The sequence below is a fragment of the Dendrobates tinctorius genome, unplaced genomic scaffold (genome assembly GCF_039654945.1).
Source record: "Dendrobates tinctorius isolate UK_male_01 unplaced genomic scaffold, ASM3965494v1 ptg000145l, whole genome shotgun sequence".
Classification (NCBI taxonomy): domain Eukaryota; kingdom Metazoa; phylum Chordata; class Amphibia; order Anura; family Dendrobatidae; genus Dendrobates; species Dendrobates tinctorius.
In genome coordinates, this window is record NW_027361812.1 from 13280572 (window position 1) to 13307442 (window position 26871).

A 26871-nucleotide genomic window follows, 5' to 3' on the forward strand; every position below is an offset into this window, starting at 1 on the left:
GGTTACCACAGTAGTCAGGGGAGTCACATACCCTGAGTGAATTCAAAGAGAGTCTGTGCAGTTTGTTTGAAGTGTATCCTCTGTCTGAAAGCCAAAAAGTGAACATCCTTATTGGGCAGCTAACTGGTGCAGCGCATAGAGAAGTAAAGTCCTGGCAGGACACTGATAAAGAGACTGTTAAAAAGATTCTGGCTAAGCTAAGAAGCACCTTTGACACCCGCGATGCAGCAGAAATAAAAATGAGATTCTTTGGGTGTAATCAAAGAGTGCAGGACAGTATACGGGACAATGCTCTTAACCTGCAGGAGGCGCTGCGAGCCATAAAGCAGATTGACCCAGACAGTGTGAAAGATGGAGACAGACTGTTAAAGGAGCAATTTGTTGAGGGACTCCTATCCAGTACCCACAGAGCACAGCTGCGCATCATAGCCCTACAAAACCCTGATCTAGACTTTGCAGACTTTAAAGACAGGGCTATCCGGGTGCTGCATGAACCAAATGTTAGCCGTCCAGCGCCCCCTAGGCGCCCAGCGATCACATACCACCAAGAAGCAGCATCTTTCTCTCCAAGCCCTGTGGAGGCTGACGCACAGACTCTGGATAATGATCCATCTACAGAACTGCGCCTTCATGTACAAGAGCTGACTAAAAATATGGCTGCACTTGCCAAAACTGTGCAGTCCATGCAGGTGTCCTCAAAGGAGAAGATCCAGCTGGCCTCCAGTCCAGAGGATGTCCCGTGGCTACGGAAGAAGAGGATCCCGCCACTCCGAGGGAGAGACAACGATCACTATGACCAGGACGGACGTCCCATCTGTCGTCACTGCCGCAAGGCAGGCCACATCGCAAGATTCTGTTATTTAAACGAGCAACCCCTGGGGCAGAGGGCCAACCCCCAGGAGTAGGACCACAAGGCCCAAAGAACTGGCGAGCCAAGTACGTTGGAGGGCGACCGGTCCTCCCAGTGGTGATTGACGGCATCCCCATGAACGCTTTGCTGGACACTGGCTCTCAAGTGACAACTATGCCATATATCCTTTACAAACGGTATTGGGCTGACTGAACTTACTCGCGGCCCAAGTGATGAGCTGACAGTAGTTGCCAGCAATGGTCAGTCTTCGCCGCAAGTAGGATGTAAAGAGATTACCATTAAAGTGGGGCGAGTGGAGTTACAATCTCAAGGTCTGATAGTTGTAGACATTGATTGACGAGAATGTAACCCAATGATGACCTTAGGTACTAATGTGATTGAAAATTGTCTTGCCGAGCTTATTGTTTTGTTGCAACAGGTAGCTGAGACTGCTGGTTCCAGTGAACAACGAGTCCTGCAGAAGGAGATCAAGGCCCTGATGCAAAGAGAGCAGGTAGAACTGTCTGGCGGAGAAATTGGCAGTGTCAGAGTGAGTGATTCTTTCCCCATTGCGATACCCCCCAGATGTGAAATGTTAATTTGGTGTCGGGCAGCCATAGGCCTCAGAGGAAAAGATTACCAAGCATTGGTAGAGCCAGTGTACTCTGATAGTCGGCCCACTGTCCTGACAGCCAGAGGGGTAGTTGATGTCCGCAAAGGGAGAGTACCTGTACGCCTCTTGAATTGTGGGGAAGAGGAGGCCACAGTACCTCGGTATGCCACAGTTGCTAAGCTGTTTACTGTCAGTAACAATGCAATACAGGCAGCAGAGCCCTTGGTCTCATCCGACCAGGCATGGGACAATGGCTCTGTAAAGCAGCTGGAGGAGTGGTATCAGCAGCTGCATGTGGGAACTGACTCCACCCCTTCATACCAAAAGAATGGGGTTTAGGAGTATGAGCGGGTATTCAGCAAACACCCTCTAGACTTTGGGAAGGCAAAAGGGGTTCAACACCATATCCCCACTGGAGATCATAAACCCAATAAAGAAAGGTACCGGCCTATACCCCCAACACAATATCAATGTGCCAAAAGTATGTTGCGGGAAATGAAGGAAGGTGGGGTAATCAGAGATAGTTGTAGCCCCTGGGCAGCCCCAATAGTCTTTGTGAAAAAGAAAGCTGGTACCATGAGAATGTGTGTTGATTACAGAAAAATTAACAGCATTATACATAAGGATGCCTACGCATTACCCTGAATTGAAGACTCATTAGCTGCACTTAAAACTGCTAACTATTTTTCCACCTTAGATCTCGCTAGTGGGTATTGGCAGGTTCCCGTGGCAGAGGCAGACAAGGAGAAAACAGCGTTTACCACACCAATGGGTCTCTGCGAGTTCAACTACATGCCATTTGGGCTCTGCACCGCCCCAGGGACGTTTCAACGGCTAATGGAGTGCTGTCTTGGACACAAGAACTTCGAAAAAGTTCTGTTGTACCTTGATGATGTCACTGTTTTCTCCAAGAGTTATGAAGACCATCTGGAGCACCTGGCTGAGGTGTTTGAAGCCTTGTCCAACTTTTGCCTGAAAGTGAAGCCATCCAAATGCCACCTCCTGAAGCCCAAAGTACAGTACCTCAGTCATGTGGTGAGCGCAGAAAGTGTGGCACCAGATCCTGACAAAGTCACAGTCATCCGGGACTGGCAGAAGCCCAGCAACCTCCATGAAGTACGTCAATTCCTCGGGTTGGTAGGCTACTACCGATGGTTCATCAAAGGCTTCACTGAGATAGCCACACCTATGCAAAATCTTCTGGTGGGCCAGCCCAAGAAAGCCAGGAAGAAGAGTCCTACATTTGAATGGAATGAGGAACTGGAGAGGTCCTTCACTCGACTGGAAATGGCTCTCACAGGAGATGAAGTTCTGGCCTACCCAGATTATGACCAACCATTTGTTCCGTATAGTGATGCCAGCAACGTTGTGCTGGGAGCAGTACTATCATAGGTACAGAATCGCAAAGAAAGAGTGATCTCCTACGCCAGCAGGAGGCTTTGTCCCACTGAAAGGAACCCTGACAACTACAGTTCCTTCAAACTGGAGTTCCCCGCCATAGTCTGGGCTGTGACTGAACGATTCAAGCATTACCTAGCTTCAGCCAAGTTTACCATCTTCACGGACAACAACCCGCTGACTTACTTGGAAACTGCAAAACTAGATGCACTGGAGCAGCGATGGATGGCCCGGCTGTCTAACTATGAATTTACCATCAAGTACCAAGCGGGGCACAAGAATGCCAATGCTGATGCATTGTCCAGGATGTCCAATCTGCCAGATGGGGGAGAAGACCCTGAGGCACTCGAAGAAATAGAGTTACCTGCCTTCCACTGGCCAATTGCGGCCCAACGTGCCCAAGGAGTGAGAAACAGACGATCTATCGTGAAAGAGGCCACCCTAAATCCGTTGCCTCATCCTGACTGGGCAGAAACGCAGGATAGCGACCCCGCAGTCCGCCTGGTCCGCTACTGTCAAAAGCTGATTCACACCCAGGTCCAGATGCTCTTGAAGAAACCCAGCAGTTGTGGAAGGAAAGAGGCAGGCTGTTCATCTATGAGGGAAAGCTGTGTTGGAGGAGTATCAATGCCCGCACTCATGAGCTAGTCTGGCAGGTGGAAGTCCCAAAGAGGGAGGCATCGGTGGTCTTGGAAGCGTACCACAATGGAGCAGGACACTTTGGATGGAAGAAGTTGGAGGCCTTGCTCCGAGAGAGATTCTACTGGGCTGGTATGAGGAAGGCCATTGAAAATTGGTGCCGGGAGTGTGGAGAATGCAACCTGCACAGGAAAGACCGTAACAGCCAGTGAGCTCCTTTGCAGCCAATAATAACTAAACAGCCACTCGAGTTGGTAGCCCTGGACCATGTGAAGCTGGTCCCAAGCCATTCACGCTACGTTTATGCTCTTACCATTGTTGACCACTACTCGAGATTCCTGGTAGTCGTGCCTGTCAAGGATCAAACATCCAGGACAGCAGCCAGAGCATTCCAACAGCACTTTTGTCGACCACACGGATATCCCGAGCGAGTGCTTACAGACCAAGGTCCAGCCTTTGAGGCAGAAGTGTTCCAGGAATTCTGTAACTTGTACGGTTGCAAGAAGATCAGGACAACAGCGTACCATCCACAGACCAATGGCATGTGTGAAAAGATGAATCAAATGGTGATCGATCTGCTGAAGACCTTGCCTTTAGAAGAGAGGAATCTGTGGCCAGAGAAGTTGCCAGATCTGGTAGACCTCTACAATCACATTCCTGTGAATTCCACCAACTGCACACCAGCCTACCTAATGAGAGCGAGGCCTGGCAAGCTGCTTATTGATTTGGATATGGAAGTCTTGACACCTGAGGTAACAGAGCGGCAGCAGCAGTACCTTAGAGTGCAAGTGTGCATAGAAAAGAGCCTAGCTCAGGCGAGACAAAAACAGGAAAAGAACTACAATCAACATGCACCTGCAGTTCTATTGTCACCAGGAGAACAGGTCCTAAAGAGGAAAAGGGAAAAGGAGGATGCATAAATTGGATGACCAATGGGAAGCTGAACCCTACACCGTCCTACCATCAAACTTTGACAACACCAAAGTGTGCCTTATCAGTAAGGATGGAGGAGAAACCTCATCAACAGTATCGAGGGATCATCTGAAACTGTGCCCTGACCAACTAAAGGAAAAGATAAGAGAGCAAAACAGCCTTCAGCCCATAGAGGAAGAAGAGGAAAAGGTCAGCACTGTACTCAGAGATTTTCCTGCAAACTGGACAAGAGTGGATCAAGCCTTATTAGTTCCTGTCCTAATCTTTCCCCAGCCTACTGCAACTGAAGTAGCAGAGACTCAAGACAACTCTGAATATCAGGAAGTTCAGGCAGTGGATGCCACACCAGCAGTGGAGCAAGAGAATCCTCGCCCTGCCAGTGGTGAATCTGTCATGCCCACAGTGAGTCTAAGAGTTCGCAGACGGCTACTACCCAGTATACCAACAGCAGTAACAAGCCCACTAAACCTAAATAGGCCATTAGAAGTACCCATACTACACAGATCTACCCGTAGTACAAAAGGTGAGATCCCAGTTAGATATAGAGATTAAAGTGCAAATAGAAAATGTAAATTGTACCTGTAAAATATACAACTTTTCAAGCATATGTGCCTACAGAGACTCTAAGAACTTTTTGAGTATCTTATTTTGTTTTGATGGACAATTGGGCCACAGAACTATGTGTGGCCAAAACAATCCTTGTATATAGTTTACCAACTTGCTCAGGAATTGGACCATGGACATTGACGCATGGACTAATCGTCACAAGTACTATTTTCGAGCTTTGGTTTTTGTAATTTTTCATTTTTGAAATCTTGTAACAGTTACAATTGTTCATTTGTTAATATGTTTGGATGTTTTTTTCAGTCTGGGAGTACTGAATTGCACTAGGGGGAATGTGGCACCCCCAGGAGTATGGTCGCCACAGTGGCATTACCTTCCTCTTAGGGAGGGTGATGTCATGCTTGGAAGCAATGAAGGATCTCTCTGTCAGGTAGATGCAGCACACAGTACAGTTCCCACTCCAGGCCAGCAGAGGGAGCTCTGAACCAAACTGGGGTAGGAGCTGCTCTCTGGGGCCAGGAAAGGGAAGTTAGTTCAGCTCTGTGGAGAGGGAAAAGAGGAGCTGGAGGATTGAGCGGAATTCAGGCTCACTTCTAGCTGTAGCGCACAGTCCGGAGTCCGGTATCCGAGGTTGTATGGATGCTGATGTTTCTGCAACAGAAACCGGAGGAACAGAAGGCTGTAAATGTTCTGTTCCCACATAAGACTCGGAGGCACAGCAGCAACTTGTGTGAGCCAGAAAAAGGAGGCTATGGCTGTCTGCCATACGAGGGGAGTTCTAAAGAGAGCAAGCAAGGGGAACTTCAGTGTAAGGGTACCGTTACACATAACGATGTTCCAGCGATCCCACCAACGATCCGATGTGGATGGGATCGCTGGGACATTGTTAGCTGATCACTGGTGAGCTGTCACATAGACAGCCCCTCCAGCGATCAGGACCAGCGAGCACGCTGGTTACCAACGTAAACATCGGGTTTCTAAAGGCCGTGGGGCCCCTAGAAACCCGATGTTTACCCTAGATACCAGCGTGCACTGCAGGCAGGGCGGGAGGTGGAGGCAGAGCGGCGCAGACAGACCGGCGTAGCTCTGCTATCTGCTACTCCGGTCTGCCTGCAGTGCACGCTGGTATCTAGGGTAAACATCAGGTTTCTAAGGGCCCCGCGGCCCTTAGAAACCCGATGTTTACGTTGGTAACCAGCGTGCAGCGTTGCTCATCTCTGGCTCCCACTGCCACACACAGGGAGACCAGCGATGAAAAAACGGGCCAGGACGATCCAGCACGATCAGCGATACCCCGCGGGGGGCCGATCGCTGCTGGATGTCACACACAGCGATCTCGCTGGAGAGATCGCTGATGCGTCACAAAATCAGCGATCTCGCCAGCGAGATCGCTGTGTGTAACAGGCCCTTATCTCAGTACTGCAAGTGCCTCAGATAAGCGCTAGAAAGGAGACTACACAACCCATCTGCATAGAGAGATTCCTAAGTTGCTTCCAGGCTAATCAACTCCTGTTCCATCTGTAATCTGGATCCTGGACTGCACTCACAAAGCACAGTAAAGGTAAATGAAACTGCACCCTGTTGTGTCATTGCCTTCTTCTTCCTGCAACCCCTTCAGCACTGCTACATTTCTGTGCCTAACACTGCACCCTCTCCCTCAACACCTATTACTACTGCCCTGGGACTACAGCTCTACCTGTGGGGAGCTCTTACATCTTGCTGCCTTATACCATCTGTCCCAGAGGATCTGCCTGCAGCGTCGGCTTAACCCCTTTAATGCCGAGCACCACAGGTGGCGTCACGTATCATCCACCTATAAACTTTATTCAGCTACGTTTCACCCCTTTTGCATGGACGCCAAGGGCCACGGACCGGGTCACCGCCACCGTGACACATCCCTCTGAGACACTGGCCCGCCGAGTACCCCACTGCCCTGGCGGGCGATCCAGATCCATTAGTGATCGTTCTGTCCCCATCATTCTTTCTCAGTTGGTGGAAAGAGGCCGGGAAACAAGCGTGAAATGACTTCAATATTGTCGGTCACACTCATTTAGCGGCCTGAACTCGGCGCATGTAAATACAACCAAAATGCTTCTGTGTGATGTGCAATATGTTAGCCTTTTGGGCCCCATTTTAAACTTTGCCTAGGGCCCCACTTTGCCTAAAACCGGCCCTGACTCCACTTGTAATTATTCAGTTGAATGTGAGAGTGCAGTAGCAATGTTTCGGGTATAAAAACATTTAGGTAAACAGTCGTAGCAGAAGTACAGGATAGGATGAGTTGTGATGAGTTGTGATTCCTTGATTTCAGGTTTTTGTTCCCTTCTTGAAGAATGGAAGCACACTGAGCTGCTCGCTTGAGGAAGGAATTGTACTGTAATTATTAAATACCAGTGTTATCAGTAGATTTAGTAGCATTATCAATTGTTAGGAATTGTTAAGGTATTACTAGCTGACTAGCTGACATTGAGTGGAGGCACCATGTATGTAAATTTAGGGTGCCAACATCTGTGGCTTAGGTAGGGTCTTCTTTAAAATTTAGGGTCCTATTTGGACATTATAGGTATCTGGCCCCTTACTCCCTCCCATTTTTCATGTGGTGGGATAGTATTTTTGCCCCCTGCCTTTAATCCTTACAGGGTGTTTTAGGGTATTTTTTATGGTATAACACAAATAGAGGTTTATTGTCTTTTAACTATGGTATATGATTTATAAGCGGGAACTGGGTTACCAGAAGTTTTCCAATAAAGTATTATCAAAATGTCCTCCTTTTTTAGCAGGAATGAACCATAAAGGGTCTCCAGCTTTAAAGGCTACTCATCTTCTGTATAGGTGATAAATGTTAGATCATTGGAGGTTCAAATGCTGGGACCCCACAGGTCACTACAATGGGGGACCCTGGTCCTGTTATACATATCAACAACTAAACCATCTGATGATTGAAAATCAAAAGGAGAAAACCTCACCTTTGTCTCCTCTCCAGCTCCAGTTCACTATCCACCTCCCCCTCTTCCTCCTCTGATGATACACCTCGTTTCTAATGGAGAAGTAGACAAATAATTCTCTCATATTTCACACTACTTCTAAATGTGACTAAATATGTCGTACGAAAATACTTGAAGATTTCAAAATTTTTCATTTTCTCTGGATCCAATCAATTGCGTTATTAGCAGTGGCGCGGGCTGCGCGGCCATAGAGGACACAGAGGCAGCGGTCACCCTACTTTTCCATCTCTGTGACGTCACTCAGTACAGGACTCAGGAGGGAAACTTGAGTCAAGCAGTACTTGTCTAACACTCATCTCCAGATGATATGTAACACGCTTCTTGATTAACATGTTATTTTGCTGAGCACTATGTGTATATATATATATATATATATATATATATATATATATATATATATATATATATATATATATATATATATATATAAATGCTACAAAGTAAAAATGCTTTCTAAAATAGAAGTTAGAATTTATTTTTATCAATTAGCAGGCTGCAAAGTTACTGGGCAAAAGAGAAATCTAAATCAAGTCAATATTTGGTGTGACGATCCTCATCCTTTGTTTTCAAACCAGCATCAATTCTTCTAGGTACACTTGCACACAGTTTACAGCACAGTCCAGGAGGTGAAGATATGGCCTCCGGAGAGCCCTGATCTCACCATCATCATTCTGTCTGGGATTATATGAAGAGACAGAAGGATTTGAGAAAGTTTAAATCCACAGAAGATCTGTGGCTAGTTCTCCAAGATGTTTGGAACAATCTCCCTACTGAGTTCCTTCACAAACTGTGCAAGCATACCTAGAAGAATTGACATTGTTTTGAAGGCAAAGGGAGGTCATAACAAATATTGATTTGAATTAGATTTTTCTTTGTTTATTCACTTTGCATTTTGTTCATTGAGAAAAATAAATTATGAACACTTCTATTATTTAAAAGCGTTTTTACTTCGGAGCATTTTTTCCACACCTGCCTAAAACTTTTGCATAGAACTGTATATACTTTATATATCTGACTTCTTTAGAAATGTTCAATCTGTCACTATTTCACTAGTGTAGGAACGGATTTAAAGTGACCCTCCACTCTGGAAATGAAAAGTGACTATACATTCCTAATAGTGATGCTTCCTGGTGCCCTCCATTTACCACCACTGCCTCCTTCTCTCAGAACAGTATTCAAACCTCTCTTGGAAGGGCTCATTCAGTGTCATGGAGAATACAGTTGTAAGTCTAAACCACACTTTTCTTGCTTTTCCTGTGCTGTGGGATGACATGCTTTAGATCTACTACCGCACTCCTCATGAAACTGCGGTCTCCATCAATGGAGGAGATGGCAGAGGCAAATAGCGTGCGCTAGGTATGGTGACATCATATGAGTATATAAGAAATGTATAGTCACTTTTCAGTCCCAGAGTGAGGGATCACTTTAACAGAAGTTCCTGTTTTTCTTTAGCTCGAGTCTTTTACCTGGCTTCTGGTGACAGCAGCTCTATACAGCATTGCTGCTGGTGTCAAGTGTTGTCCACCTCTAGCTGATCTGCTCCCAGTTGCCCTCCCTGATGGGGATTCTGGGCTTGGTGGTCCTGGTAATGAACGAACTGGAGAGCATTCTGCACTCTGGCTCTCTCTACGAGCCTCTGCCTCCAGAGGAGTACACAGCAGGTCTGGACTGGAAGAAGATAAAGGATGAGGGTCACGTGGAGGTGGTTGGCTCTGAGGAGTTGGCTCAGGAGTCACAGCTGCCCTCAAGTTGACCATTTCTTTAGCTTTTCGGTAACGTGGTTTTCCTCGGCGACCTCGTCCTGGAGATGGAGGCAATTTCTGGCAGCCAGTTGGAGTTGATGGGGACAAGCCTGAGTCTCCTTTAGGTAGAAGGACTTCAGATTTCAAGATGTCTGGTCTGTAATAAAGGAACCATTTTCATTATATACTCACAATATGTAAAACAGGTATACATTAAAAATGCCAGCTATTAGTCAGGAGCAAATTGATCTGACTTTTCTAGTTGGCGTGTTACCTCTTTCCATGTGGGGAAAGTTTCTGTGGCACATTTCTTTTCTTAATAAGTTTTTCCACAGTGCTTGATGGCCGAGGCTGTTGGCGCAGAATGGCAGGAAATTTCTTCTCAAGGATTTGTTCTCTTCTGCAAATAGACAATTCTATAATGTATTCTTGTTGCTAATGTTTTTTATTTTATTTATACAAGCGACGAGACTATGTAACTCACCGCCACAACATGTTGCTATGGTCAGTTTGCAAAAAAAAGTTCAAGGAGGGGTGCTTGGTTTTGCCTTTGAGCTGAGAGGTCACACCAGAGCAGAACTCTTATTATCCAGAATAAAAACAGCAAAAAATGGGCAGTGGAGATTCGCTGGAGGTGAAGCAGAATTGATTCGGCATCTCGTGAAAACTTTCTGCCTGCCGTGCGCTGCTGAGAGGACAGCGGCAATTTTAGAGAGGTTACCTGGCGCTGCGGGAGGAGAAGAGGGGTCGTTGTGTGGGCACGCCGCAACACTCCCGGTAGCCGCACTTTCAGATATTGTAATGCTATTAATCCCCAGATTGACCCCAAATTTGCAGGGATGACAGATTCCCTTTAAAAAGGATATCTTCCCAATCAGAAAGTGTTCCCATATCATTTCAATATCAGTGTGGGCATCTAATCTGATATTCAGCAATGATTTCTACATTTTTCTTGTGGTTGTTCATCAATGGCAGTAATAATAATTGCCACTGAAGCTTCCACTGCATCACACATTGGATAATTATACAGTCGGGTCCAAAAATGGGTCAACACTAAGTTATTGTTACGGTAGCTGTCTGACACATTATATTGGAGTTGAAATTAAAAAATGACTATGAGCTCAGAGTGTAAATTATCTGCTATAACCTTAGGATATTTACATCAAAATTAGATGAACAGTAGAATTATAATACTATGCATCCTTAGGCCCGTCCTCCCTTTAAAGCACTTGTCAAGCTTTTTTTCCCATTTTTCAGTGCTGGAATGGTGCTACTAATCTAAGTTCCTTGACCCTAGTATTATACTGCCACCGTCTCATGTTGTTGCTAGCACCACTCCATTCCCATTCTTCCATCTTGTGACCATAGCTCTTGACTGACTGGTAATCAAAGGTAATGGTCACAAACTCTCGGTGTAAGTCTATGAGCGTCTCTTTCTGGCTCTGATAGACTTCATTGAATTGTAACTTCCAGATCGCCCAACAAACTCTGGAGCGATCTGATAGGTCACAGAATGCTGTAGACCGGCCGGAGAGATGGTGATGACAGATGAAGACGGCAGCTGGTAAGTATCAAAGTAAGGGCAGAGGGCTTAGATTAGTAGCACCACTCCAGATATGCAATAAGAAAACCGCTTGAGTGTTGCTTTAATTGAGGGATGATGATTATTAATGTTCTTTGGTTTTGTTAGTGTCCGAAGAATTGGCCATGGATAGGACTAGAAAGGAAGAAAAGCACCAGCACATCCCAGCACCATTCTAACCTAATTATAAAATTACACAGGGCTCACAAGGGTTGGATCTCTGCCATTAGGACATGGAGTCTCTGTGACAAGACAACCCCTATATGTTAGCTCTTAGACTGTTGCTTGTTACTCACCTTAACAACTCCCTCTCCTTCAACTCCAGTTGCAACATGAGTGAATTCAACTCCACATACAACGTGTTTGCTCTCTGTAACTTGCGTTCATAGTGTTCTCGAATGTCCAGAGCATGTCTGTGAAGAGAGAGTGAACAAAGAAATTTGCCACCATCCAGCTAAATGGCATGTCAACTCATGTCTTTTTCTTATGTCCTGCAGTTTTCTAGGATAAATGGACACTCTTCTTTTTAAGGGTTCTCCTTGGTTGGAATAATGTAAACTTACAGTAATGTCATTTGAATACCCAACTACCACCAAGTACCTGAAAAATGAGACAGGTAAGCATGATGTATGTTGTTATCATTGCACACCCAGGACATATCATCAATTACATCTAACAACTCTAAGAATCGGCTAGCTTGTTCTTCCGTACCTTTTGGGCCCTGTTGTATTAGCGGGTTTTATTTTGTCAGCACCTATGCACATCAGAAATCTGAGCTTGTTTGTTAAGTATTTAATTTAGTGCTGTAAGCAATTATTTCAAGTATTACCTGAGCTCATCACGACGTCGTGATATCAACTCCTCTTCTAGACGCTGTAAGCAGGTCCCTTCTGATTTTATTTTCTCAAAATGAAGCCGCACTTCGTCCCGCCACTCCACCTGAGTCATCGGAGAGGCAAATATTTGTATGCTACTGACACAAAGTAGACCAATCTAAAATGTAGTTCTAGGTTTCATTATGTAATCCTTAAAAATGTAACCATCTCTATAATTTTTATTTCAGAAATCAATAATGCATGTTAAAATAAGAAACTTTGTAATAGTTCTTATCAGAAAGATCTGTTTTTTTTCTCCTCCAGGATTGATCAGTCATTTTCAAAATTCTCAATTCAATTCTCAATTGCTACTGATAAGATTCTATGCAACATTCTCTCTTCACTGAATACAGATTTTTCTCCTTGAATTGAGAATTTTGAAAATGAATGATCAGTCCTGGAGGAGAAAGAAGCAGATAAGATATATTACATTTTTTCTTATTTTGATATGTGCTATTGATTTATGAAATAAAAATTAAGATGATGGTTACACTTTAATGATATTGTATTATCCTTCTGAAAGCTGGATTTTCACACCTAATAAACACACAAGTTGCTCATAATTTATTTAGTTTATTATTAAGCCTGATAGGGCTGTGCTACATGACAGCTTTGATGTGATCCAATATTAGCACATTCTACTACAATATACAGCAATGGGTAAAATTTAAAACATAACTTTTACTTTGTTCAATAAAAGACTTGAAAATTGTGTGTCACCAAAAATCATTTCAAATTGTCGATATAATAAGGGTACCTAATAATACAACAAAAATCAGGCCCCAAATCGACACTTATAAGGATAGCAATTGTCACCTAAAGATCATTAGACCATAAGGCAAACAATAGGGTACAGCGATTTTGATTCATCATATATACACGCCATAACCAAAAAATGCACATACATAGAAAATACCAATTATGAAAGCCCATAACACTGGCTGTACATGTGTATGAAAAGATGAGACCATAGAAATAAAAGAAAAAATTGGAACAATCTCACCAAAGAGTTGGAGGGAGGACGGGAGTCTTCAGAGATCATATAATAACGAAGGTCCCTGGAACAGGAGGTTGGGAAGACAATACCCTGTCAATCCCTATGGGGCTAGCATTCATCTGTTCCCCAAAACTCCCGCCCTAACAAGGGCAGTCCACATCTAACCCTATATTGCACACGCCCTGCACTTTCCCTAAACGGGTGTCCCAACGCGTTTCATCCAAAGTGAACTCCTCAGGGGTAAACTAGCTTGTCATAAAGTGCCATAGTGCTAAAGCTGAAGACACAATTGTAACCTTCTACTCTCAATGCTGTCCGACAAGCTAGTCTCCTGAGAAGTTCGCTTGGACGAAACGTGTTGGGATACCCGTTTAGGGAAAGTGCAGGGCATGTGCAATATAGGGTTAGATGTAGACTGCCCTTGTTAGGGCGGGAGTTTTGGGGAATAGATGAATGCTAGCCCCATAGGGATTGACATGGTATTGTCTTCCCAACCTCCTGTTCCAGGGACCTTCGTTATTATATGATCTCTGAAGACTCCCGTCCGCCCTCCAACTCTTTGGTGAGATTGTTCCAATTTTTTCTTTTATTTCTATGGTCTCATCTTTTCATACACATGTACAGCCAGTGTTATGGGCTTTCATAATTGGTATTTTCTATGTATGTGCATTTTTTGGTTATGGCGTGTATATATGATGAATCAAAATCGCTGTACCCTATTGTTTGCCTTATTGTCTAATGATCTTTAGGTGACAATTGCTATCCTTATAAGTGTCGATTTGGGGCCTGATTTTTGTTGTATTATTAGGTACCCTTATTATATCGACAATTTTAAATGATTTTTGGCGACACACAATTTTCAAGTCTTTTATTGAACAAAGTAAAAGTTATGTTTTAAATTTCACCTATTGCTGTATATTATAATTTCCCTTTTTGGTGAATTCTGTATATGTCAATTTTTGACAAATTGTTTTCTGCCTTATAGTCCACATTCTACTACAAGATCAGTGATAAATGTAGCGTAACAATTTTGTTAAAATCATGGGATAACCATGGATTACGTTACTGAGCTGTGTCCTATAGAGCAAAAACCGCACTTTATGGGCACTCGCCATTTATACTGAGGCCAAATTCAGATGTTCGTGTATCAGGATCTGAGTAGGCACCGCAATGCACAGACTGGCCAGTGGTCTTCTGACCCAAACTTGACAGCCTCATATATACATGCCTATGAGACCTTCACGTTCAGGTCAGGAAGCCCACAGCCAGTTTGTGCATCGTAGTTCGTACTCGGACCATGATACATGGATGTCTGAAATTCGCCTAACTTGAGTAAGGGAGCACCTCGATGACATCCAAATGTCTTTATGGGCATGGCAGGACAGACATCCATTTAAATATGTCGTGGTGTGTGTGGTTTCAATTAAAACCTTCTACTATGGATTTAAAAAACATGACAATTTTTTGTTCTATTTGGAATATGCAGTATATTTAAGTGGCTATCTGGGATTTTTTTTTTCATTTTTTACAATGTGCCTAAGGCCTCTTTCACACTTCCGTTTTTTACAATCAGTCACAATCCGCCAGGTTTTGAAAAAAAAAACGGATCCTCAAAATTTTTTTGAGGATCCGTTTTTTTCCCATTGACTTGCATTAATGGCGGATTGTGACGGATTGCTGGCCGTTGCATCCGTTTTTTGTGAGGATCCGCCAAAAGTTGCTGTCCGTCACCATCCTCAAAAATTTCAAAACGGAGCTTGTAAGGTTTTTTTCTCTGGCGGATCCTGCAAACACTGATTTAACCCGAATTTCTTTCTGGGTGCCGGACAAAAAAAAATTCTTCTCTCTCTCTCTCTCTCTCTCTCTGTCTCTCTCTCTCCTCGGCCAGCGATTCCTTTAAATTTCTTCATTTTCACATCAGTTGAGAACGGATCCGCTTGTCCGCCTTTTTGGCGGATTATAACGGATGCAAAAAACTGAAGTGTGAAAGAGGCCTAAGAAGTAACAGGAAGGTGGATGCTAACCACCTGCCTGTTGTGCCTGGCACCGATTTCTGCCGGCACAGAGCGGTCACTGACCACTCCTGCCAGCGATTCAGTGGCTTCTGCTCTGTTTTGTTGACGGGGCTTGACTTCTGACATCATGCTGACTGACAGCCGTCTCCCTGCTTGCTAACTGCGGGAAGCCAGCTATCAATCAGCATGACGCTAACAATCACAACCTGTCGACAGAGCAGCATGGAAGAAGAAGAGCTGTTCTGTTGACATGGGGCAGCTGAATGGCTGGCAGGAACAGTTGGTGAATGCTTTCAGCTGGTGCCGGGTACAGCATGCAGACAGTTAACTACTACCTGCCTGTTAGATTTTAGGCACATAGTAAAAAAAAAAAAAATCCTGGATAACCTCTTTAGAGTTTCTCAATGGACATCTCAGTAATATTTTCTTCTATTTTATTATTCAAGTAAACATGTAAAAATTGTGACAAAATAGAAAGGATTAAGGGCTGAATTAGATTAGGATTATATTCATGTTGAGTCTACAATTAGATACAGAGAAAATTAAGATTTGAAAAGTATAGAATTAGTAAAACTTTGTTAGAAGCTGACCCTGAAACTGTTATAGTCCGGGTTAGTTTTTGTGAAGACCACTACCGTTACCTTCTTTAATTATTCTGGTGAAAGAAGGAAGTCACTTTTGTAAAACTGAGTCTCTGGATCTAATAGGACAACAGAAGATTGGGATAGTTTAGGGGCTTTCTTATCCAGGCTCCATTACTAGTAATGGTTGGTCTTCATATCTTCAGGTGCATGTTATAAAACTTAGACCACTAGATTTGAAAAAAAAATATAATGTGTTTATCAGAGGTCATGAGAGTAATCGGAAGACAGATAGGAACCTTTTGGTGGTCAGTTATACAACTGAAAGACTACAGGTGCTTCTCACAAAATTAGATTATCATCAAAAAGTTAATTTATTTCAGTTCTTCAATACAAAAAGTGAAACTCATACATTATATAGAGTCATTACACACAGAGTGATCTATTTCACGTGTTTATTTCTGTTAATGTTGATGATTATGGCTTACAGCCAATGAAAACCCAAAAGTCATTATCTCAGTAAATTAGAATAATTAACAAAAAACACCTGCAAAGGATCCTAAGGTTTTAAAAAGGTCCCTTAGTCTGTTTCAGTAGGAGCCACAATCATGGGGAAGACTGCTGACTTGACAGATGTCCAGAAGGTAGTCACTGACACACTCCACAAGGAGGGTAAGCCACAAAAGGTCATTGCTAAAGAAGCTGGCTGTTCAGAGAGCTGTATCCAAGCATATTAATGGAAAGTTGAGTGAAAGGAAAAAGTGTGGTAGAAAAAGGTGATAACCGCAGCCTTGAAAGGATTGTTAAGGAAAGGCCATAAAAAAATTTGGGGGAGATTCACAAGGAGTAAACCGCTGCTGGAGTCATTGCTTCAAGAGCCAACACACATAGACGTTTCCAGAACATGGGCTACAAGTGTCGCATTCCTTGTGTCACACCACTTATGATCAATAGACAATGCCAGAAGCGTCTTACCTGGGCCAAGGAGAAAAAGAACTGGACTGATGCTCAGTGGTCCAATGTGTTATTTTCAGATTAACGTAAATTTTGCATTTCATTTGGAAATCAAGGTCCCAGAGTCTGGAGGAAGAGTGGAGAGGCCACAATCCAAGCTGCTTGAGGTCTAGTGTGAAGTTTCCACAATCAGTGATGGTTTCGGGAGCCATGTCATCTGCTGGTGTAGGTCCACTGTGTTATATCAAGACCAAAGCAGCGCAGCCACCTACCAAGAAATTTTAAAGCACTTCATGCTTCCCTCTGCCGACAAGCTCTTTGGAGATGGAAATTTCATTCTCCAGCAGGACTTGGCCCCTGTCCATATGGCCAAAAGTACCAATACCTGGTTTACAAACAACAGGATCAATGTGCTTGATTGGCCAGCAAACTCACCTGACCTTAACCCCATAAAAAATCTATGGGGTATTGTCAAGAGGAAGGTGAGAAACACCAGACCCAACAATGCAGACGAGCTGAAGGCTGCTATCAAAGTAACCTGGGTTTCCATAACACCTCAGCAGTGCCACAGGCTGATTGCCTCCATGCCACGCCGCATTGATGCAGTAATTGATACAAAAGGAGCCCCGGCCAAGTATTGAGTGCATTTACTGAACATACATTTCAGTAGGCCAACATTTCGGATTTTAAAATCATTTTTCAAGCTGGTGTTATAAAGTATTCTAATTTACTGAGATAACGACTTTTGGGCATTTCATTATGGCTGTAAGTCACAATCACCAACATTAACAGAGATAAACACTTGAAATAGATCACTCTGTTTGTAATGACTCTACATAATATATGAGTTTCACTTTTTGTATTGAAGAACTGAAATAAATGAACTTTTTGATGATATTCTAATTTTGTTAGAAGCACCGGTATCTGCAGACGCTTGACTCTAAAGACAGGCATAGTGAATTTCAACGTTCATTCCTTTTGTTCTCAGGGAAGACAAGCTGCTGCTGGATATAGCTGACAATGCATTTTCCCTTCTTATTGAAAACAGTTAACGAATATGAAGGGAGGGTCAGGAGGAAGAGTAGCTGGATGAACGAGCGTTTGGCCGGCAGATATTGAAGATCTACTAGAACCTCTGTAAAGCAAATTGGCCACTGTAGACTGACTATAGACTCACCTGAGATTGGAAGTAAGTTTCTTGTGCGGTGGATAACACATCAGCAGAGGCAATATCCAGGTGCAACAAAATTTGCCTAAATGAAGGCCGATTCCTTGGCTTGCTGTTCCTAAAAGGATAGATAAAAAATGTGAGAAATAAATTCCAGAAAAATATTCATAGAACTCACACTTTGATGTTTGATGGAGAACTAATGTTGTTCATACATATAATCATCATCATCATTGTAAATAATCACCAGGATACACTGAGCTGTAGCCAAGTGAATAGATCTTACATAGATGGGGCTCAACCCAGAGAATTTTGATTCCGTTTAGGGGCCTGGTTATGTAAGAACAGGTCAAAGTTCAGCAACCTCTTCCAAAAGTGATGAATATTATCAGAGTCCTATATGTGCCCTTGAGAAAGCTGAATGAGCTGATATGTGGTTTATTGCACAAGTTTGGACTTGGAATAAAATTAATCACTTTTTGAAGATGCTGCAGAACGTCTTTCTGTTTTGAAATTTATTGATTCTGTTGGAAACCTGAATAGCTAGATCTTTGCATCAGGACACAAGGAGGCCACATGATGGTGCGATCTTGTCTTTTGGTAATAATTGTAATAATTGTTCTGAATGCAGAAAGCTTAATTAATACCCCTGTGTAACAATAAACGTCCTGGGGTACGGAAGAATGTGTTATTTATCACATGGAATTCTTTCCTTACATAAGATGATAAGTTCCATCACAATACATACAGGGAGCAATATTCATGATAGTTATAATCACAGAAACATAATATTCTATATTAAAAATTAAATAGTAGGATTTATTTATATCAAGCACTAACCAGCACTGGCGAAGCAGAAGTTTAAATCCATCTGGACAACTTGAAGGTACAGGAAGATGCAGACTATTGCTCCCAACACCCCAAATAATAGCCGACGAATCCACATCTTTGTAGGGTATCTCACCAGTCAGAAGTTCCCAAAGCACCACACCAAAAGACCTAAAGGTAAAGCACAGACAGAGAAAATACGGTTTATCATTTATACTGTATGTATTAATTATTAAGGAAGAAATGCTATTCAGTTTTATGAAATGTATGGCATTGGCATTGGCCATTTCAATATCATATTGGTCAGTCAGGGTCTGACTCTTATCACTACTACCAATCACTTGCATGGGAGAAGGCTAAAGCACTCATTACTGAATGCATGGTGCTCTGATGCACTGTAAGCAATGCTGGCCCTTTACACAGCTGATCGCCATCGGTGGGAGGAAACAGTTGTCTTTCCTGGAGATGACATCTGGTGGTCAAACAAAATTTCGGCTTGGTACTTGTTAAGGACGGCGGAACGCACTTAATATAAAATAACACAAAGTGCGTTCGCCGCCCGGGGTCCACCGTGCAGAAGGTGTAAACACTGCTGCTAGCTAATGGCGGACACTGAATATGGCGGTATATCACACACGGGTTGAACGTCACCCAGTGTGCACAGGGCGTACTCTGTTAAACTTCACAGAGACGCTAAAGCGTTAACTTAAATACTGAGCCTGTTGGACTGACAGGTCTCAGAGAAGTGCACGCACGGTATATGGTCACAGGAGCTGGGCCCAAGGCAGAGGGTCAGAGTCCGTCTAGACCTACCGTGCGTGCGGTGTCGCTACTGCGGATGCCAAGGGGAGCTGCAGACTGCAGCGCGGCGACTGACACAGCCGTTATGCGACAATGCCCGGTAGCAGGCGCACTGTCTGACGCTAGCACTGTTGAAGATGGTGCTGTGACTTGTAGCTTGCCACTGGCTGGCGCTGACTCTAAGCCTAAGTCCCTGTACACATTCGTAATATCAGAGGGAGGGGATCTTATTGAGTCATTCGCAGGTTCATGCATCCATCATCATTCACACAGCTAGCAACTAGAGACTACACTAGCGCATGGCCGAGAGGCCATGCAAACCTTTTATAGCCGGGACCTTCCGGAAGCTTCCAGATCCCAGTGATAGACCAATCAGCTCACAAGAAGGACCTGGGCATGTGACTCCCGATCTCCAATGGGAGATCGTCTCGTGAGCATGCTCAGTAGAGTGGCGGAGGGACTTAGCCTCTGGAGCGATTTGCTGCTGAACAGCCTGCATTGCCATTGCTGACCCGAAGGTGGCAGCAATAGCCAGACCCACAGAGCAGGTCTGGGCAGGGAGTCTGGGACGCCGGGATTGCTGAGCAATCTCCTCTGCAGTCGAAAGACAATGGGAGACCGCATGTGAGGCTCTGGATTCCTGCTGAACCGCTGCAGGAATCCGACGCCTAACAGGTACTGATACATTGACAACATTTTTATTATATGGATCGGGTCGAAAGAGGAATTTGGTATGATCGTGCGGGAACACGATACTAATGATAAAGGTTTAAGATTCACGTCTGAATGGGATTTGCATGAATTTGCCTTCCTCAATGTAAAAACAATGAAGAACACCCAGGGTGTCTTGAGCACTAGAGTCTTCCACAAACCAACAGCAACAAATGCCCTTCTTCGGCGGGACAGCCATCATCCTGTCCCGTTGAAGAGGGGCATTCCTCGGGGTCAATACCTCAGAGTTAGAAGGAACTGCTCTGAGGTTGAGACATTTAGGGAACTCAGAAATCGATTTAGCCAGCGAGGCTACCCTAATGAGACATTGGACTTGGCAGAGAAAAAGGAGGAAGAGAAAAATATTTTTGAATCAACATCAAAAAAACTCAATGACCTTATTGAAAAAACACTTCAGTTTAAATCCGATCCCGATTTCAACAGAAAGGAAAGTATTCTGCAAGTCTTGATTGAGAGATATCAGACTCAACTAAAGAATCGAAAACACACACACAATTTTTGAGGAACTCAAATTTAGGGATAATAAAATTAGAGCTTATAGTTTTGTAGAACCAACCAATATAGGGTCAGAGCTATCTTTCTCAGAGACTGAAACCTCAGACATGGAGAGAGTACCAGGTGTAAGGACTTGGAGACAGAGAGGAAGGGGAGTAACCCATCACCATAGGGGTAAATGGCGAAACCAGAGGTAGAATTAAGGAAGATATCAGGGAGGCAGAGGACGGGGTCATGGGGCTTCAGGGTCCACAATGGGAAATCAGACTCATGCACCTTCAGCCTCTGCACCTTCCTCATCATCATTGTCACCTTTTTTTGATCAGAGTACCCCTATGGGGTACGATTTAAGGAAACAGACCTACAGTAGATAATAAGCAGAATGAGAACCAGATTATTAACCTGAGTCAACACATCTTAACAGCAGGGGAGCTTCAGATCTTGCCAAAGGGATTATCATTCATCCCAACAACCTAGTTTAACGTGTTCTCTTGGGATAAGGATATTAACATATTTTGCCACAAACTCAGGTGGAGGAAGTTCTTTGTGCAAAATAATAGTGAACAATGACTTAAACTTGGGATTGCGAAGGAGGATTTAGAGGGAGTTAATATCCTAGCGGACCTTATTGGTGAAAACGAGAGGGAGAGGGGTCTTGGCCGACATACAGACCTCAAGCTGAAAAGCAAAAAGATGCCTCCCCTAGGTGATTATGTAAATATAGACATTTTTCTTTAGGTGATAGAGGATGACCTAAAAAGATTGGGTCGGTATAACCCCAATGTGCCATCGAATCTGAGTTTAGAAGAACTGGAGGCCTTAGTGGGCTTGAAGAAAAATCAAAATATTGTCCTCAAATCTTCAGATAAAGGAGGCAATGTGGGTCATCCTCAGCCACCAGAAATATGTTGGGATGTGTAAACTAATTCTTGATAACAAAGAAACGTATGAAATAATGGACAGTAACCTCACTGGTGGACATACTGAGTCCCTCTTGAAAATATTAGAGGTTTGGACCAGAGATTGATAAATTTATGACAAATCAATATCCCCAAGATGCCCCATGATCCCTACGCTCTATGCCCTCCCAAAAGTACATAAGGGGCTCATTCCCCTCAGCGGGCAACCTATAGTATCAGGGGTGAGCTCTTTAAGCCAGACTGTTAGTATTTATATTGAAAATATCTTGTGTTCCTTTGTTATCTCACTACCCTCATATGTACGAGACATCAGATCTACTACTGAAAATTGATGGTGTCTGGGTGGAGAAGGAAACGCTACTGGGCTCGATTTATGTCGAGGCCCTGTACAGTAGTATTCCACATTCAATGGGTCTCAAAGCATTGGAGTTCTATCTTAGAACAAGGGCTGCCTATTTCAATAGACACAATAATTTGGTGTTGGAAATGATGAGGCTTATATTAACCCATAACGTTTTCCTATTTGACGGCAAGTACCTGCAAAATATCTGCTTGGTACCGATACATACACATTGTTTTCGTTATATGGATTGGGTCTAAAGAGGAATTTTGTATGCTCGTGCAGGAACGCGATACTAATGACAAATGTTTAAAATTTACGTCTGAATGTGACTGGCATGAACTTGCCTTCCTCGATTTAAAAAAAATGAAGAACACCCAGGGTGTCTTGAGCACTAGAGTCTTCTGCAAACCGACAGCCACAAATGCCCTTCTTTGGTGGGACAGTCATCATCCTGACCCACTGAAGGGCATTCCTCAGGGTCAATACCTCAGAGTTTGAAGAAACTCCTTTGAGGTTGAGACATTTAGGGCTCAAGCGTTTGAACTCAGAAGTCGATTTAGGCAGCGAGGCTACCCTAATGAGACATTGGACTTGGCATACAGAAATGCATTGGGTAGGGAGAAATAATCTCTTCTGCAACCCCTAAGAACCCAGGAAAGTAACAACGCTTCTAGAATCATCGGAACATACGACAGCCAGGTAAACCAAATCTACAGGATTCTCAATAAATATTGGGTTATCCTCCAAGCGGATAAGGCACTTGGGGATATCATTCCCAGAAAACCCCAGGATATATTTTGTAAGAGTCGCTCTCTTAAAGATCAACTCGTACACAGCCATTATACTAGACCAAGACCAGAAGGCACCTGACTTGCTAGAAAAAATAGTGGGACCTTTAGGTGTGGAAATTGCTCCTTTTGCAAGTGGGTTGTACCCTGCAAGAGTTTTACGAGTGTCTCCACCTGAAAATGTTTTTTCATTAAAGATTTTGCAAAGTGTAAAACTACAGGTGTTCTCTACAAAACAAATTGATTCTTGATGGCTTGTGGTTTGTTTTAATAACGATTTAATAAAAGGTCATTTTTTAAGGTATTAGTTTATTCCGACGAGCCCTCCTGTTTACTAATTCCGCTAATCTAGATGTCAGTCTGCTGAGAATTGGTCCCCACTGATCTGATAGAAGTGGAAAACCTCTGTAATTTTTATAATACTAAAACATAGTGGATAAATAAAGTGAAAATAATTCCATAATTTCAACAATTAATGTAAGAAAACTATATTGGTGAAGTTATACAGTGGGGAAAAAAATTATTTAGGATAGGTTCACAATAGCGTTTGAGTCCGCAGTGTGGTGCTGCAGACTTCTTTCCTTAAGCTCCGCCTACTTAACAAGCGTCCTGCGTACCTATCTTTAACATTGTGTACGCAGGGACATGCATTGTAAGCGGATGTGTCCGCGTGTGTGGTTTTAAAGTGCCCTCCGAACGTAATATGTTGCATTTTCTTGCGTAATTGACATCATAGGTAGATCACAACTATGAGAGTTAAAATGAGAAAACAAATCCAGAAAATCACCTTGTCTGATTTGGCAAGATTTATTTAGCAAATTATGGTGGAAAATAAGTATTTAGTTACCTAAAAACATCCAAGATTTCTGGCTCTCACAGACCTGTAACTTCTTCTTAAAGAGGCTCCTCTGTCCTCCACACATTACCTGTAGTAATGGCACCTGTTTGAACTTGTTATTAGTATAAAAGACATCTGTCTACAACCTCAAACAGTCACACTCCAAACTCCACTATGGTGAAGACCAAAGAGCTGTCGAAGGACACCAGAAACAAAATTGTAGCCCTGCACCAGGCTGGGATAACTGAATCTTCAATAGGCAAGCAGCTTGGTGTGATAAAATCAACTGTGCGAGCAATAATAAGAAAATGGAAGACATACAAGACCACTGATAACTTCCCTAGATCAGGGGCTCCATGCAAGATCTCACCCCGTAGGGTGAAAATGATCACAAGAACGGTGAGCGAAAATCCCAGAACCACACAGGGGGACAAAACCAAAGTAGAACTGTTTGGTAGAAATAAAACTCGTCGAGTTTGGAGGAGACAGAATGCTGAGTTGCATCCACAGAACACCATACCTACTGTGAAGCATGGGGGTGGCAACATCATTCTTTGGGTCTGTTTATCTGCAAAGGGACCAGGACGACTGATCTGTGTACATGAAAGAATGAATGGGGCCATGTAACATGAGATTTTGAGTGCAAGCCTCCTTCCATCAGCAAGGGCATTGACGATGAAACGTGGATGGGTCTTTCAGCATGATAATGATCCCAAACACAAGGGCAACGAAGGAGTGGCTTCATAAGAAGCAGATGAAGGTCCTGGAGTGGCCTAGCCAGTCTCCAGATCTCAACCCCATAGAAAACCTTTGGAAGGATTTGAAAGTCCGTGTTGCCCAGCGACAGGCCCAAAACATCACTGGTCTAGAGGAGATCTGCATAGAGGAATGGGCCAACATATCACCAACAGTGTGTGCCAACCTTGTGAAGACTTACAGAAAACGTGTGACCTCTATTATTGCCAACAAAGGATATATAACAAAATATTGAGATGAACATTTGTTAATGACCAAATACTTATTTTCCACCATAGTTTGCGAAATAAATCTTACCAAATCAGACAAGGTGATTTTCTGGATTTGTTTTCTCATTTTGACTCTCATAGTTGTGGACTACCTATGATGTCACTTACAGGCCTCTCTCATCTTTTTAAGTGGGAGAACCTGCACAATTGGTGGCTGACTAAATACTTTTTTTCCCCACTGTAGATCTCAAACAAAAAAGCAAGCGTACTCCCTTCTAATGTGCCCCACATCAGACAGGCTCAGCCCCCCAGAAGAAGACAAGTGCATATGGCGTAGATGACTCACCCACACTTTAAGAGGACCATAAAATTGCCATTTTTTATCTTTAGTAAATGAGGCTGTTCTACTGAATCTGGTGTTGTTTTTCTTTTGCTACTTCAGTCCTTATGGCCCTCTCATCTGTATAAATAAATCTATTCTTTTTAAACAAGTGGGTGTGCTCATCAACTATTGTATGAAGTAGTCCTCTTGAGGACAACGCCCAGTTGTCTAAGAAGTCTAGATTTTCACACTGGGAAAAAAGGCTACCGTATATATTTTTTTTATAAAGTAAAATAATGACATATTTAAGCAAGTGACATGCCCTCTTTATGCGCTCACTCCTCTAATTTTTCAACCTAAGGGCTAGTGCAGATGACTGTGTTATCGGACAGAGTATGATCCGACAAAACAAAGGATTACACTCGGACCAATGCTATTCTATGGGGCTGTGCATATGTCCAATTTTTTGTCAGGAAAGTCACTCTTATTTCAGATGCAGTTTCTTTTATTGCAAAACCACGTGCAGAATTCCATATGTTCAGAAAAATATGAGGTGCAGGAAATAAAAACAACATAGGTAACGTTTTGACCCGGTCTGAGGTCTTATTCACACAGTCGCTCTTGGTATGTAAAGCTTGCTGTCAGGAGAACTTGCAGCCCCAGTTGAGGTGAAGTAGAAAGGTCTAATTCTTGTTGTGAATGGTGTCTTGAGCGTTTCCACGCTTCTGAGTTGGGTACCGTGGAGTCTCTACGAGGTACAAATCACTGAATGATATTCGGATCGCACTTGACCATGCAAGTCGGGGAGTGCAAGGAAACCATTGGACTACACTCGGATAACATCACTGACACAATGGAGAAGATGGAGAGATTTTATTCTCCATCTTCTCCGTACAGAGTGCTCCAATTCTTTCATCTGAGAGAGTCAGATCACACTGTCCATCTTCTCCGTACAGAGTGCTCCAATTCTTTCATCTGACAGAGTCAGATCACACTGTTCTGAGACTGATCAAACTCTGATCAGAATGTCATTTACATAAGGCTACATTCACATGTTCAGTATTTGGTCAGTATGCTCCATCAGTATCTGTAAGCCAAAACCAGGAGTGGGTGATAAATACAGAAGTGGTGACGTGTTTCTATTATACTTTGCAAGTTTTTGGGAGGTTTCTACCGCTCCCATGTGGGCCATGCACATATAAAGCCATCTCACACAGCATGCCCACATCAGACATTACCTCTCTGAACCCTGCTCATATAGTTACTGTTCACATGATCAGGTTTTAAATACATTGGATAGGACTGCTCTGAGGGGTATACCTTGGCGTTGGTGGAGCGGCTTAGCGTACAATTTTTGCAAAAAACGTATCAACTAAATACCCTGTTTTGTTATCATCTTTTTACTAGCACTTGCTGTCCATTGTTGGAATTTTTTTACAGCATAGTATTTTTTCACGTTTGTTGTACTGTGTTTCTCCATCTGAGAGCAGCATAATGTAGGGGCAGAAAACCTGATTCCAGCTAAATGAAATTTACTGGGTTGCTTGCTTCAGTTTTGATGAAATCACTGTTTTATCTGTTGCAAATGTATCAGTTCTCTGAATGCTGAGCCCTGTTTATCCCGCCCACCTCACTAATTAGTAGCTTTCTGTATGCACTGTGCATAGGCAGAAATCTGGCAATTAGTGGTGGGAGGCTGGGTTATACGGAGCTCATGGATATGGAGGACTATATGGAAACAGATTTATTTAGTCAAAACTACAGCAAGAAGACTAGTAAATGACACGTCACTGGAATCCCTATATTGTCCTGCTTTCAGATTAGGCAGCCAAAACCTTATGACAGATTCCATTTTATAATTTCATGGAATGGTATAGACAGATTGGAGACATTGGCAAGAATTTTTGGAAAGTAGCAAATGTG

The 26871-nt window shown here is 43.3% G+C and overlaps 1 protein-coding gene across 3 annotated transcripts in view; it reads right to left on the reverse strand.

Moving 5' to 3' along the window:
* Positions 1–26871, reverse strand: part of MAP3K12 (mitogen-activated protein kinase kinase kinase 12) — a 189517-nt gene that overhangs the window by 15326 nt on the left and 147320 nt on the right. For all 3 annotated transcript variants that reach the window (XM_073546222.1, XM_073546220.1, XM_073546221.1), the window contains exons 6-12: positions 18757–18915; positions 17926–18034; positions 12156–12265; positions 11623–11739; positions 10019–10144; positions 9469–9901; positions 7964–8034 (exon numbers count right to left, since the gene is read on the reverse strand). In XM_073546222.1, the coding sequence (XP_073402323.1) occupies positions 7964–8034; positions 9469–9901; positions 10019–10144; positions 11623–11739; positions 12156–12265; positions 17926–18034; positions 18757–18915 (1125 nt within the window). The remainder of the gene's footprint in view (positions 1–7963; positions 8035–9468; positions 9902–10018; positions 10145–11622; positions 11740–12155; positions 12266–17925; positions 18035–18756; positions 18916–26871) is intronic.